General features: G+C 36.8%; 1 protein-coding gene across 4 annotated transcripts in view; it reads left to right on the top strand.

Annotated features, from left to right (window-relative positions):
- VPS13B (vacuolar protein sorting 13 homolog B) overlaps window positions 1-15,175 on the top strand; it is a 426,576-nt gene that overhangs the window by 365,443 nt on the left and 45,958 nt on the right. For all 4 annotated transcript variants that reach the window (XM_030266479.4, XM_030266481.4, XM_002198879.7 and 1 more), the window contains exons 41-43: window positions 5,298-5,479; window positions 7,238-7,587; window positions 13,856-14,017. In XM_030266479.4, coding sequence (XP_030122339.4) covers window positions 5,298-5,479; window positions 7,238-7,587; window positions 13,856-14,017 — 694 coding nt within the window. The remainder of the gene's footprint in view (window positions 1-5,297; window positions 5,480-7,237; window positions 7,588-13,855; window positions 14,018-15,175) is intronic.

Below are 15,175 nucleotides of genomic sequence, written 5' to 3' on the forward strand. Positions count from 1 at the left end.
TTCTAGACCTCTAGTGGCTCATAGGAAGTCCATGTTGACAGTAACTTTGCTGAAAATGTGGCTTCATCAACCATGCTGCTATGGATCATTTCTTCTCACCAAGCACTCTGAAATATGTTCTGGATTCTACTTAACCAAAAAATACCAAACTTTCTTGATTTTGAGAGAGAGACAGTGCCCATGTTGTGGTAAATCTTGTTGTGGTAGTCTTGTTCCTAAAGCAGCATTTAACATGGAATTTTGCAGACTTGTGGGAAGAGCTTCAAGGCTTAATGCCAGTGCTGAGTGTTAAACCAGGGAATTCTAATGCTGGGGGATCTGTGAGAGTAAGAAACAAAGGTTGTATAAAAGTTGAACTTTATTTTTCCTTTGCACTCGGGATGATTTGACATTAATTACATGCTGCAACTGTATGATTGATTAGCAATTGTAATACACTATTAATTGTATAAAAATGCTTAGTCTTGTTCAAGTGTGATCTTAGTGTGATGTTGCATTTTGGGTCAGACTCTAACCACCACCGTATGCATGCAGCTGCTGCTCAATGATAATATTTTTTCCTTAAAATTCTGCAGGGTTTGGGTTGTGGTTTTTTTTTGGTGGTTTGTTTTTGGTTTTGTTTTTGTTTTTTTGTTTTTTTGTAACCTCTGTGATATGCTAATTATTATTAGCAGAGAGCTGATCCGTTGTGGTTCAGTACTTTATTACTAATTTCTAACATTGGTTATAAGGTGTGAAATGAAATGTAGGTGTCTCCTGAGACAGAAGAACAGCAAGGTTTGTGCGAAGAAGTAGATTCAGTTGATATGATGAGCAGTAGCTGTCAGGGTGAAATAGAGCGACCAGTAATGAATACGGGAATATGCAAAGATGTCATGATTCAAATCCTGTGGTATGCAAGCTCTTCTGAGTTTGATCAGGAGCTAACTGGAAGTATAAAAATCAGAGCTATCTGCTGGAGGGCATAATATATACATGTATGTTGTTTATTTTTGAGAATTTTGTATCCCATTATTTCTATGTATATATAAGGTTTGCATGAACATTTATGAAAGTTTATTCAATGAATGAGCAAATTTGAAGTATTAAGTGAAATAATTTAGCATATCTTTGGGGATGTAGTCCGGTGTTTATGAAAGAAATCATATATGGCATATATGACTGCATAGGGAAGACCTTAAAAGAGGGATTACAAAAAAATTATCACAGAATAAATTATTTTTATGGGTTGCATTTGCCTCTTTTAGGACTAACAAAAATCATAATTGAAATTACTCTGTTTGGTTGGTGAGACCTTAAAGCCCCTTCCTGGTTTGGTTGGGAATGATTTATACTCTTTTTGTTTAAATGGGTTACACTACAAGATGTTTTATATATTTGTGCATCTTCTGTGTAATTTATACAGTATTTTTATCATTACTGACATATTAATGTAAAATAGTAATTGAAAGTGCCTTAAGATACAAACCATGAAACAAATACAAAAACTTTTAAATAAGTCTTAAATTGCTACTTTTTAGTAATTCAAGTGAGGAATCATGATCATGTTTCTTGCTAATTGTTTCAGCTTTTATTCAAAGTAAATGATGTACTGGATTTTGACCTCTAACAATTTGGGTTCAGACCAGTATTTGAGTCATAAATTAAATGAGTTAAGTGGTCTCTTTCTTCTTCCCAGTGGATATTTTCCCATGTTGTAGTTTCATCACAAATGGCAGTTTTGGTTTAAATATTTCTCTCTTAAAATAACAAGAATAATGCAGGTCACTGCTAAGTCATTGTTCTCAGTTGCCATATGTTTAACTTGAGCTGCTTTGCATGTGAAATATCATAATTTATATTACTTCAAATGTAGATATTTTCCATTTAAAATATTCTGATATTTCCCAGCACTTAAAGAAAAAAGAAAAAAGAAAAAAAAAAAACTGGTAATAAAGTCAGGTCAGTTTTATTTTTAATTTCCTCCAATTTGGCCACATTCCTCTTTTAGCATGATGTGCCAAACAGAAAGCAGTAGAATCTGGTTCTTCCTCTTCTTTCACAGCTGAAAAATTGTGGACAATCCACACTGCATTTTGTAGCTCCAAGGAAGCCAAGAAATGTGGGCTTGTTTTTGTATTGTATTCACTTGATGAACAAATTTTTATTTCACAATCTCATCTTCTGATATTAGTATTCCTACTGTTATTAACCACGACTTAACAGAAATTTTCCTGTATTTTCAGTTAACACTGCTTTATTTGCTGTTTGTGCACAGCATGTGATAAAGGGCTGCGTTTTTTTATTTTTGTGCTCTCTGCAAAGTTAAAGGAGAAAGTGGCAGTGCTACAGATCTGATGGAAGTCTACCTAGGCAAAAAGTTGAAATGGGATTCAATTTAAAATCAGGGTCATGGTAGTGACTGCAGTTTCTCTTTAAAAACTGTTTATTTATATTATGACTTTTTATTACAGTTGGGTTTTTTTAAAGAAAATGCTATAATAATTTGATTGCTGCTTTTAGTACATTTTGTACTGTAGCTGATTTATGCTGTTACTGTATTCTTATTTTCATAATGACATGGTGGCTATAATTCTGAATATGGTTTCTTGTTGAGTAAAAATCAGAAGAACCTCCTCACAGATAAAACAATTCCACTTCAGAAAAAGTCTGGGCAGATGGGAAAACAGTGGTGAAAGATGCTTGTTGCATTTCTTTTCAGATGGTTCTTAGAAGGTTATTTTCTCTCTGTAGAGATGGTGGTTTAGGATGCACTGTCCTGCTCCTCTCAGCCCTCCACTGCCAGCGCTTGTCCCTCCCTGGCAGGGGAGAGGATGCAAGGCCAGTTCTGTCCCATGGGGCAACTTTGTCCCACCCTCATTTGCTGTTTCTCTCTGGTTAAGTTTTTAAGCATCTGGTTGGACTCTGAATATTGCAGGGTTTCAGTGTTGGGCCTTTTGGTTTCTAAGGTGACTCTATCAGGAAACAAAAAGCAGCTTTGAATCCTTTTGTTGCCAACATTTTAAATTGCTGAGTATTACCTCTCTGTGGTCTGTTGCTTGTGGGGCAGAAAAATTGGAGAAAAATTTGGCTAAATGCTTTACATTATCTCCCTGGTGTGAAGCTCCTGCCACATTTCTTTCTGCGTTAAGCATGTCCTGTTGTTCTGTCATCATGGTGTTTATGAGTGAGAAATGACAAAAATTCTACCACTGTAAAATGCTCAGTGAATAAAAGCAGATATATAAAAATTGACTAAATAAGAAATTGGAAGGTTTTGTTTGGTTTTTATTCTATGAAAATATGCATCTCCAAAATACATCAGAAGAACTAAAAATGCTTAGTCATGGATAGGTGAGTCAAGAAATAGGTTTCTGAGGAAAATAAATATATATTTTCAGAATAAACCTCAACTATCAGAAATAAATGTCCTTCCTCTTTACTGCAATCAGTGATATAGCTGTTCATGAAATTAAGTCTTAACTCAGAATATCAAGGTGCAATTCATTGTTTTTAAAGTTCTTCATAGTTTGGTTAACATTTGTTTGCTCTCATCTACCCCAACAGAAAACTGTTTTCATTTCATATGCTCCTGAACTTCTGTTTCTAATCAAAATGCAATGAGCAAAAAATATAAAAATATTAATAGCTACTTTGAAAAAACGAACCAGTTTTGCAGATTCAAAAGTGCTTAGATATTTAAATCAGCATATGAATTTTTGTCCTTTTGGATTTGGTTCCTTCCTTTGTTCCAGCAATCTAAGAAATATCCATGGCCCGGCAAAGTAAAGCATCCTATTTCTCTGTTATCCAGTCCCATAGATATTTTATCATGTGAACACAAAGAATAATTTTATTTCCAAAGGTGCTGCTTCTCAAAAGGTGTACAACACTCATTTTGAATGTAAACAAGCAATTTAAACTAGCAAAAAAGCACAGGAAAGCAGCTAAAATTCTGATTAAGTCATTTATCTTTCATACTTTCCTGACCTAATCCATTCTTAGTATCCTAGCATAATTCTTTTATAATTAGCTAATCTTAGTTGTGTTCTACTGCTACTTAAGTTTTTATGTCCACAAACCTTAAGTTGGATTTAAGCTATATAACTAAATACTATACTAGATAGTATTTATAATACTATAAATACTTTAAATACTTTACTAGATACTGCAACACTAAATAATACCGATCAGTTTACCTATCCATGGAATTCATGCATTTGCAGCTGAACACTTTGAGTACCTACTGTATTTGTGCATAATTTTGAAGTAAAACATTGCCTGATGAAAAGTCTGGTCCCAAAAGCTTAAGGTATTTTGCTTGGAAAGCTATTGTTCAATATAAACTTATGTTTGGATTTAAAATATCTTTAAAATGTTAATGGAAGTGGATTTATGATGCTTTATAAAAATCAATGACTTTCTGACAAAAATATGAAGTTGACCTTAGTCCATATTTCATTAAATTTTATTTTAAAAATAAAGACATTATTTAACTGAGGATGTGGTTGTAATTCTCTTGAATCAAGTCTAAACTTTTCAACTAAAACTCTTGAGAGCCAAACTTCAAATGGAGTGAGAATAAGGAACATTAAGGATAGTTTTGGCTAAATTATAAAGTTTATTTGTAATTCTCTGGTGTTTTAGCAGGTTATATAATTATGATGTAGTGTTTGTTTCTCTCAAGAGACTGAAAGATAATGCTTGGAAATTCATGGTGTTAGGAGTACAGCTATGAAAAAAAATCAGGAGGGTGGCACTTTAAATGTATAGTTAATATGTTAGTAAAGAGCTCCAGACTGAGCTTATAGTACTTGGAGATTATTTTTAAATTATGATTTTAGAGTGAGGGTGGCAAAAGAAATAAAGCTTACGAAGACTAGGGGTTCATAGATAGAATTAGTATGATGGTTGCAAGTTGTTTTCCTTAAAATCAAGTGGAAAAAACCAAATTCTCTCGATCTGATGAACTTTCATCTCATTCTTACAGCTTTAATAACTATAATGTACTCTGTTTAGCTATTTCAAAAATTAAAGATACCTGGCATATTTTGGTTTTATTTTCTGCAAATAGGCTTTGGGTTTGTGGTTCAAATATTTGTAAATTGAAAGTGCAGTTTGATAAAAGGCAGGATGGATTGCAATCTTGTCTGTTACAGTCTGCTTTGGAAAAAGTACGGACACTGGTATTAGCAGTAAAAATAAAACTATGATGCTATCTGTGTCAGAAAATGAGTGTGGAATGTCGCCAATTCCTGCTGTAAAGCTGCAAAATCCTGGAAGTGCTGAAGTACTACTTTGTTACCTTCCTTCTGCAGCTCAGAAAGTGAATCTGGCTCCCAAAGCGTGTGCGATCAGCTTGTGACCCCCACGGCATTAGCAGCTTGCACCAGGGTTGACTCCTGTTTTACCCCTTGGTTTGTGCCATCACTAAGTGTGTTGATCCAATTTACCTGTTTGGAAGTCCACCTATGCCATCACCTTGATCAACTCGGCACAGGTATGTACTGCTTTATGGAGAATAATAAAAACATACAGTTCACAGCTGCTGCTTAATCACTCCCCTGCTCTGTGTATTCCCCATTTCCTCATTCAAACAGGCATTCTTGAAACAAGCCATCGCGAACAGCCACCGGTGGCAGGGTGAAACTGATGACTTTGTGCACTGAGCCTGTCCACAGGGCTGGCAGTGAGGCTGGAAGAGCAGCCCCTCCTGCCCCCGGAACGGGTAACTGTAGAAGCCGTCTGTCTTCCATAGTCTGAGTAGGGACAGCAGGTGCCACTTCACTTCTGAGCCATCTTAGTGAATGAATTTGATCTTTTACATTTTCCAGTGCATTAACAGTACTGTTAAAATACTTGAAGATTTTGCAACCCGCTTAGTAAAAATTCCTTCGAAGAGCTCTGAGAACTGCAGATTTAAGTTATTTCAGTTATGATCACTTTTGGAGCTACATCTGGTTTTGTTCAGTGCTCTCTGTCATTGCATTAATGGCAAATACATTCCAAGAAATCTTTAGATTATTGTCTGATTTTCAAATGCCAGGAATGCTTTCTATGGAAGATGGGCAAACTTCTTGGATAATTTTGACAGGGACAGCTTTCTTTGTGTGTACTTTTTGTGTTTCTGCAAGTATTATAATATATTCATTATCAAATCATACCAAGACTGACATTCAATGACTAAAAAATAACTTACTCTCTGTCAGCTACCTCTATCAGTACGTAATCTTCCTCACTATTACAGTCCAATTTCAGATGCTCAGTCTTTAAAATTACATTATCTGGAAAAGGCAAAATCAGATTAAAATCAAAGGCAGCTGTTTTATTTCTCAACAATGACTGAGCTTATGCTGTTGTTACTGTTGTTATAGCATCTAAAGGCCTTAAGTTTTGGGGCTCCTTTGTGCTATGTTATACACAAAGGGAGCACACAACTTGTTGTATCCATTGCAGTTTGTAGAATAACAGGGCTTGATCCTGGATAGGGATGAGTGTTTTGGTTCCAAATCTGTAGAGCACTAGAGCATATGCTAATTTTAAGCATGTGAGTAGTTCCAGCAACATAAATAATAACATAAATGGAAATATTCACATCCTTAATGTTACACAAGGGGTGTACGTGCCTTGCAGTGTCTGCTGCCTCAGCGCTCAGCACTCTGCACAACTGAGACTTCAAAAAACGCGATAAAATCTTTTTTGTGATACATTTCTCATGCTTTAGTCTCAGGATACTGTTTTGTTTCATTTCTAGTATTATGGTGTAGTATGTTGCATTTCAGTGGGTTTGTGGTCTTGAACTGTCCGTAACTGCAGAAAAGGCAACTTCCAGTGTAGAGCCTGTTGGCCTGCAAAGTCACATGTCAGCAAATACTGTATTGCCAATTTTTATTGTTTGTAATGTGTTATGTGTGGAATATCATATACACCTACTGTAGCAAAAATTCTCCCAGAAATATGATCTCTGTTCCAAATAGGTGGCAATCTGAAGCATTGAGCAGTGTGTAGATAAAGCAGTTTCACTGGCTTTTTTATTTACCATGAAAAGATTTTGTTCTGCAGATCCTTTTTGTTTGCAGCTGCTATTATGATACTGTTTTACATCTAACAGTGTGAACAGGATTCACTTCAGATTTCAGAAATGTCAACTCTTTGATAGATTTACTTCTCTTCATCTTATGTACAAGCAGTAAAAACACAGTTTACAAAAACAGAGTGCAGCAATGGTTCTAGTCTTGTTTGTCCTTTTACTTTTCAGCACCACCAAAGTTTCTTCAGCCATTTTTATCTGATAAGAACATGCCATCTGAGCTAGAATACATGATAATTTCCTTTGATGAGCCTCATGTATATCTTCGTCAGTGGAACGATGAGTCAGTGTTCCAGGAGATCCAGTTTTCGACTCAAGCTGACTGTAAACTTCTGGAGTGTCGAAATGTGACCATGCAAAGTGTTGTGAAACCTTTCAAAATCTGGGGGCAGATTGCTGTTTCCAGCAGCACAGCAGGAAGGCTGTTCGACTGCACGATAATGGTTGACCCTATTTTCATCAGCTTTGGCCAATATGCACTTCATTCTCTAAATACAGCATTTCAAGCTTGGCAACAGGTATGCAAATGCAATAATGAGAAAAAATATAGCTACTGTGATTACTTTAATAGCAAATTAGAATATCAACTGCTTTCATTAAAATATTTCAAGATTTAAAAGCCCTAACTTATACTGAAATTGTTTTTTTCCTTATAAACATTAATTCTGCGATAGCAATGAAAACTAGGGAAAAAGTATGTAAAGGTAAATGGCCTGAATTTCAGTGAAACTACATGGATTCATATCAGAATAACCAAAACCCTGGTTTTGAAATGCAAAATATTCCATTAATTTATGAAAAGGTGAGTGCCTTTTCATGATACATCAGCTCAACTCAGTCTGAGCAACAGCACATATTGTTTCCAGCTACTACTTCCATCCTTATTGAAGTTCAACACTAGTTTCATGTTACATTCTGTGCAAGCAGCATTAATGGCTGAAGCCAGTCCCAGTATAAGAAACTTGCTTCTGCAATGACCCCTCAAAGGCCTGTAATTCCCTGACTCCACTATAGCCTTGAAATCAAATCATTCTCTTCATCTGCCTGAAGACCTATGTGGAGCCTGGGAATTAATTACCTATCATGGCATTACAATAACAAAGCCCCCAAAAAAGGATAAAACATCTGTTTTATATCAAAAAATTCTTTTTTAAGGGCATTCCATGGTTTTCTTGTTGCAAAAGGACATTCATAAAACAAGATCTAGTGTGATTTAAATCTTCACAGCTGGCTCAAATATCAATGTGAACAAAAATCTTTGTAGCTCCAATTTCTGTTTTTTGTCATATTTTGAACAATGCTTTTAATAAAAAACAAACATAGAAAGTATAAGAAAGTCCTTGTAGGCTGTTTAAACCCAAAATATTTCTGACTTAGTACTAGTCCCTCATCTAAGACATGTGTGGCAACTACTGCAAAATGGCCTTCAGAAAGGTCAGTTTCCTCTTAGGATGGGGGAAAAAAAGATCCCTCAGACATAGCTATACATATAAATAAAATATGGTGCATAAATATTTAAATGTTTTAAACCACATCACAGTGTGAATGACTGACTGACTACTCTGTGCCTTGAAGGAATATTCTGAGTTGAAAAAAATGGAATTGTATATTTGATTAAGTAGAGCCATATGTCGCATGGTATATTGCTGACAGGTACATTCTATGAATAGTTGGTACTGATTTATACATGGATTTGGCAATGTTAACATGAGCCACAGGAGGATATAATTCTGTAATTGTTGCTGTAATTTTCTCGTTTCCTCTCATGTCAGGGGTACTTGCCACCATGTTCTGATGTGGTGGGTATCTAGCCCAGAGTATTTGAGATTAAAAACTTGCATCGCTTTGAAATTAGGGAACAGTTAACACACAAGTGGGTTCAAAATAGCTTATTAAATTAATTGTTGCCAAGATGTTTTTTATGTGACTTTACCTCCAGTTTGAGGGGGTTGGCGTGCCCTGAACGGGGAGGGAATACATTTCCCAATAATAAGCATTGTTTGATGTCTGCTGTTCACACAAAATGCGATATAAATATGCTACAACTAGAAGCATGAATTCAATAACCGGGGAAGGGTTATTTGAATTCTCCACATATTTTTTTACTGGATTAAAATCTGCAACAAGTGATGTTGGAGTCAGTAGACAGACAGATGAAGCATGAAACAATTTGGCCATGCACCTTTAGGTCAAGAGTTCAGAATTAACAGAAGCCTCTGTCAGTGTCTTTGTTTCCTAGATATGGACTGATTTTTGTTGCTGTTGTTATTTTTTGGTAGTTTTTTTTTGTTTGTGTTTTTTTTTAATTAAGTAATGGCGAGCATTTTGAAAGTACATTAAGCCTAAAAAATACCAGGCTTTATATTTCTAAGTCACATGCTGAAAATCTGAGAGGATTAGCACTTTTTAAAAACAGTTTCCCCTTTTGATATGTTTCACTGTCTAATCTGAAATTCCTGTTTAACTACAAGCAGTAACTGGCTAATGCACATCTAAATACAAAGCTAGAGTCATGGGTTTAATAATTAAAGACCTGGGCAAGAAATTTCAATATTGTTATAAGTTTAGTTTTATTATTTAATAATAACACAGAGACTATCAAGTGAGAAAATGCGTATTTCTTATGAACATACGTTGGTGGAGCGTGTGATATTTGTTTCCCTTTATTTGGGCATTTAAGCCTTCATGAATTATTTAACAGCCTTATTGGTTTGAGATACCTAGAGACAGAGGGTCGGCTGAGAAAACAGCTCCCCAGGTATGGTACAAAGTGTTATTTCTGGGAAAAAGCTTTTCCTTTGTGGCCTCACAAGGAGACCACTATAAGCCAGGCATTGCAACTGTTTTCCCAAACTCCTCAGAAGTTAGAAAAGCTCCTCTTTTAAACCTGTTTTAGACCACTAGAACTTCTTTTCCTCAAGGTCTGCTTGGTGCTTAACCTTTCTGTTGGCAGTTGCCTAAGTTTTCTTAATAAGCTGGGATCAGTCAAAATGACATCTGCAATCACAGTGGTTTCCCCATCTTTCTACAATCAGCACAAAGAACAAAGGGAAAAGGATACAGAAGATTTCTACCTGATAATGCCAGGACATTGCTATGAGAGTGAAGTTTAAAGAATCCTAAGGAAACTGTTCATTTCTCTTAGAGAGCCTTCAAGAGAAATAAATTGCAAAAGACTTTCTGTGAAAAAAGACATTGCTAGGTGATTGTGTGTGTGTGTATTGGTGTGTGTGTATTTGTGTGTACATGAGAGGGAGAGAAAAAGCTTGCACAAGTCTTTGGAAGCTTCTGAAGCACAAAGAAAATAACTTTGTGCATATGAAAAAGCCTAGGCTTTTACAGTGTGGGTTTTTTCCAGATCCAGAAATGCTTTGAAATAGCTGTGAGCTAAGACAAGCAAAAAGTCCTGAGACTGAGAAAGCCTGGTGACTAGTATTATGTGAGATGTTTTTCCCCCCTCTCTGAATAGAATTCACAAAATATTTGAAAGACCAATAAAGGAGAGACACTTTCCAGGCCTCTCTGAGAGAAAATAACAGCTGAAAAATGATCTAAAGAGGGGCAGGAAATTGTCCCCCAGGAACTGACCCTAATCTGTATCTGATTCAGGCTGTTAATCTTTTGCTGATTCTTTTGATTTGCTGTTTTAATTCAGAGAGGAATTTTTTTCCAATCCACGCTTAGATGTTTTCAGCTTCTGTAGTCATTATTTAGCCCTTCAGCATCATTGCCACACAAATAGCCTGGTTCTATTTGGTTTTATTGCACCTGGTTTATCTAGACATTCTTTTATCAATCAAGATTTCTTCACTCCATTCTTTTGCTGACTTTTTTTCTCCTTTTCTGCTTACTCTAGAAGCTTCTACTGTCAGACTTCAGCAGCAATGTGGGATCCTGTTCCCTGTGATGGGTACAGAGTGCTGCTGCAGATCCCTAGGGACAAAGACACATGGGTGTCCAGTGCATAGTTGCCACACTGAGCTAAAGCATCCTCAAGCTTCCTTGGTGTTCCTTTAGTCATCTGTTGTTATCAAGACTGGACACATCAGTAGCTTTCTCTCAAGCCTGGTAGTACAGGGCAATGCCCTATTATGCAAATCTTGGTGTTTCCTTGGTTAAAACTTTGGAACTATTATAAAATGGAACCTAAAATACCTCTTTCATGTAACTTTGAGAACTGTTGTTGTTAAAAGCATTGAACTCTAGTAGCAAATCTAGCTTTCAAGACTAATGATTAATGGCAGTCATTCATCAGCACCAAAATGTGTGCAAGTGTACTAATAATTCCTGATAGGATAACATTCCCCAAGCAGAAGTTTGAAGTTCTGTGTATGCCAAAAACTCACTGGATTCTCTTTTCCCTCTGGGAAATGCAAAACCCTACAGTTTGTGTTTACTTACTTGAAACTAAGTTAGCTACTAAGGTAAAAAGAAGGAAGTTCATCATCTTATGGCATTGTTCTTTCAATCTCTACGTATTGGAGTGAAAAGAAAAATGTAAGAAAATGTATTGGAGTGAAAAGAAAAAGCTTTTCTTAAATTCCTCTGGGGTTGTGTATAGGTTTGACTCTAACAACATGCTGGGCTCTGTGAATAGTAAATCCCCCCTTTTTAAAAGAACATTTTACAAAGCTGTAGCAGGAAAATACATATATTTGCGGTAGACTTACGGGTATGTGGGTATGGCAGCTTGACAGTAAAAAGCCATAGATCCTCCACTAGAAAATGCCAAAATAAACTCTGCACTCACTGTAAATGTCAGCCTTTAGCACACTCAGATCTGCTACTGAATGTGATACAGACATACTGCTCTGTAAAGAGTTTTGCTACTTGAAAGTGCAGTTTTGGTTATGCTCACCTGACTCCTGTTTCACTAAAGATACCTGATCTTATGCAGAAGAAGTAATGAGATTTGGGAAGAAGTTTTAATCTGAATATTCTCATGCTAAAATATTACTAGGGTGAATAGTATTTGCAGAAACACTCCCAGGCAATCATTCTGATATTGAGTTACAAAAGGAATTACAACCTGCCTTGATTAAGGACAAAGAGGCAACAGACACAAACTGAAACACAGGAAGTTCCATCTGACCATCATGAAAAACATCTTTACTGTGAGTGTGACCAGTCACTGGAACAAATTGCTCAGAGAGGTTGTGGAGTCTCCTTCTTTAGAGATATTTGAAAGCTGCCTGTATGGGATCCTGTGCAGCTTGCTCCAGGCAAACCTGCTTTAACAGGGACATTGGACTAAATGACCTCCAGAGGTCCATTCTAGCCCCAGACGTGCTGTGATTCTGCCTGTAGATTCACCCTAGCTTCTTCTGGAGAAACCAGTAGTGAACATGCATTCAACAATGGAAAACTGGACATACCTTGCACACTTCACTTCTCAGAAAAACTTCCATGTGCATCACCCAGTAATGTACTACAAGCAATGCACCAAACTGATTTTCAAGGATTACTAAGGCTGCATAGGGAATCTGTGACGAAGTGTTTCTCTCCCTCTTGTTTGATCTCTGAATTTCTGTAGGCTTCAAGGCACATTGTTAACAAAAAGCTAAGGGGTCCATATGATTAGAGGCAGGGAAGGTGCTAGCTTTGTAATGTCCATTTAAAAGGTCCACTGAGAGAGCAAGGAGGGGAAACAGAATCAACTCTCAAAAACCATGGAGGTTCCATAAGTTAGAGAAAACGTCATGGGAAGAAAGGATGAGAAACAAGTAGCTGAGCTATGTTGTGAAGAGGGAAATAAACCAACAGAAAAATGTTGTCATAACAGTGTGCAAGGAAAGATGGGTCAATAAGAGGTAACAAAATCCACAAGAAGATTAATATTTTGTGTTAGAACCATTAAACTGCACAGAAACTATTCAAATGTTGGTTTCTTTGAGTAATTGTTGCAGTTGCTAGATAGTTGCTTGTATGTGGAAGGTGCTAGCCCACTAGTGACTAGGGCAGAAATATATAAGAGATTATCTCCAAATCAAATCGTCAGTCACACTTTGACCTCTCCCATACAGGGGATTATAGCTCATGCCTTCAGGGGTAGAAGACTAGTAGTTGTGGCAATTTTTATGACTATCATATAATCTCATTGTGTCAACAGAATGACAAGCAGTCAGACGAAAAGCAGAAAGAGAGGGATGGAAAGATGCTGGAGAAAAAATATTGTAAAATCTAAAATACTTTTAAAAACTATTAATTTTTTTCCTATTAAATGGCACAATGCATTTTCAAACTAGCCTCATGGAGCTGTGAAAGTACTTTACTCATGTCTCCATTTTTTTTCTTTAGTTGTCTTTTCAAGTGATGTTGTATTAGGAAAGAGGGAGTCTTCTGCTGATCCACAGCAATATTTCAAATTAGAAGCAGGTGGTGGGGAAGAGAAACTGTAAACCTGTTGGCCTGAGAGCTCAGTTGTCAGGCACTGAGAAGCCTCTTCATGCCTCTCTGCTCAGTCTGTTGTACCCCGCTTATCCTATATAATGTCCTTTCCCACTGAATTTAATGTTGAAGTTGTTTACCCAAATTAGAAAATTTAGTTTTATTGTAGTTTTAAATCTTTAAGATTAGCATTACAAAAACATAAAGTAAAATATTTAAAGTCACAGGATATATTTTGTCAACCCAGAAAGTAGATTTTGCAGAGATAACTATGAAGCCAAAGCTGAGGGAAGAGATCTTGCATTTCTGTGTCGTAACAGTCACCACTGGGCAGGCAGCTGCCGAATGTCCTGCAACTGACGTGGATTCTTCCTGGCTTTCATATCCCTTTCCTTTCAGAACCGATGCCCTGAGGCAGAGGAGTTTGTCTTCAGCCATTTCGTGATCTGTAATGACACTCAAGAGACGCTGAGGTTTGGCCAGGTGGATACTGATGAGAATATTTTGCTGGCTACTCTCCACAGTCACCAGTACAGCTGGCGCTCGCACAAGTCCCCACAGGTATGTCAGGAACAGCCCTTCCAGGGCAGCATTTGCTAAAGCTGATGGTGGCTTTATGCACTGCTTCTTTGGTTTTCTCTGTGGTCTCAACCATCTCTAAAGCTCCAGTTCCTTCAGGAGTCACACACTAGGGCTGCAACACAGAGAAAAGATAAACAAAGTGTGAGGAAAGCCAGAAGTCTTTAAAAGTTACTCAAGGGTAGAACTGGATGTGCACTTTTTGTAAAACAAAGCAGTTGTGTGAAGCTTCTGAAAAAAGGAAAGACAACTTGCCAGGTTTCTATAACTAAGCGATCCGTGTTTCCTGAGATGTACATTAGAGATTTGGGGAATTTTTTTAACCAGTTGTTTTTACCAAAAGCATCTGTTCACTGAAATTGTTTGCAGAACAGGGTCAAACCGGACAAAGCTCTCAACTTTGTACTTGCCTTAGAAAAGATTTGAAATTGTCAGAAACACCCCACTTATATAGTTTAAATAATACAGTTTCTGCATTATTGGATATTTTGTTTTAAGGATAAACACTGAAACTGAAATAAAACAACTATCAATAGGAAGTATTTCAATGAAACTATAGAATCATTTAAGTTGGAAAGACCTTTAAAATCATTGAGTCCAACCCAATACTGCCAAGTCTACCACTAAACCATGTCCCTAAGTGCCATATCTTTTAAAGACTTTCAGGGATGGTGACTCAGCCATTCCCTGGGCAGCCTGTTCCAATGCTTGACAATCCTTACCATGAAGCATCTTTTCCTAATATCCAATCTAAACCTTCCTGGCACAACTTGAGGCCCATTTCCTCTTGTCTTGTTACTTGGGGGAGGAGGCCAATGCTTGGGAGGTGGTAATAAATATACTTCTCACTTTGTTCAAGGCAGGACAAGAACTTAAGTCTAATTTAAAAAGTGTTTATGAAACAGCAAACCCACTTCTTCTCTTTTCTTAGTAAATACCCAGCTCCTGCTGAGTAGGAAGCTACAGAGCTGTGCCACCCCATTTGGTGAGCAGTAGTCCTGCCCTGAAAAATTACTAAAATTTTAACAGATCTTAGGAGGAATGTAATGAATGGGAGTTCCTAACTCCTCTAGAGCCCTAGGAAATACCAGTCTTAGCATGTGAGAAAGACAGTAAATTTTGAATTGTAATTCTAAACAG

This window comes from Taeniopygia guttata, chromosome 2 (genome assembly GCF_048771995.1).
Source record: "Taeniopygia guttata chromosome 2, bTaeGut7.mat, whole genome shotgun sequence".
Classification (NCBI taxonomy): Eukaryota; Metazoa; Chordata; class Aves; order Passeriformes; family Estrildidae; genus Taeniopygia; species Taeniopygia guttata.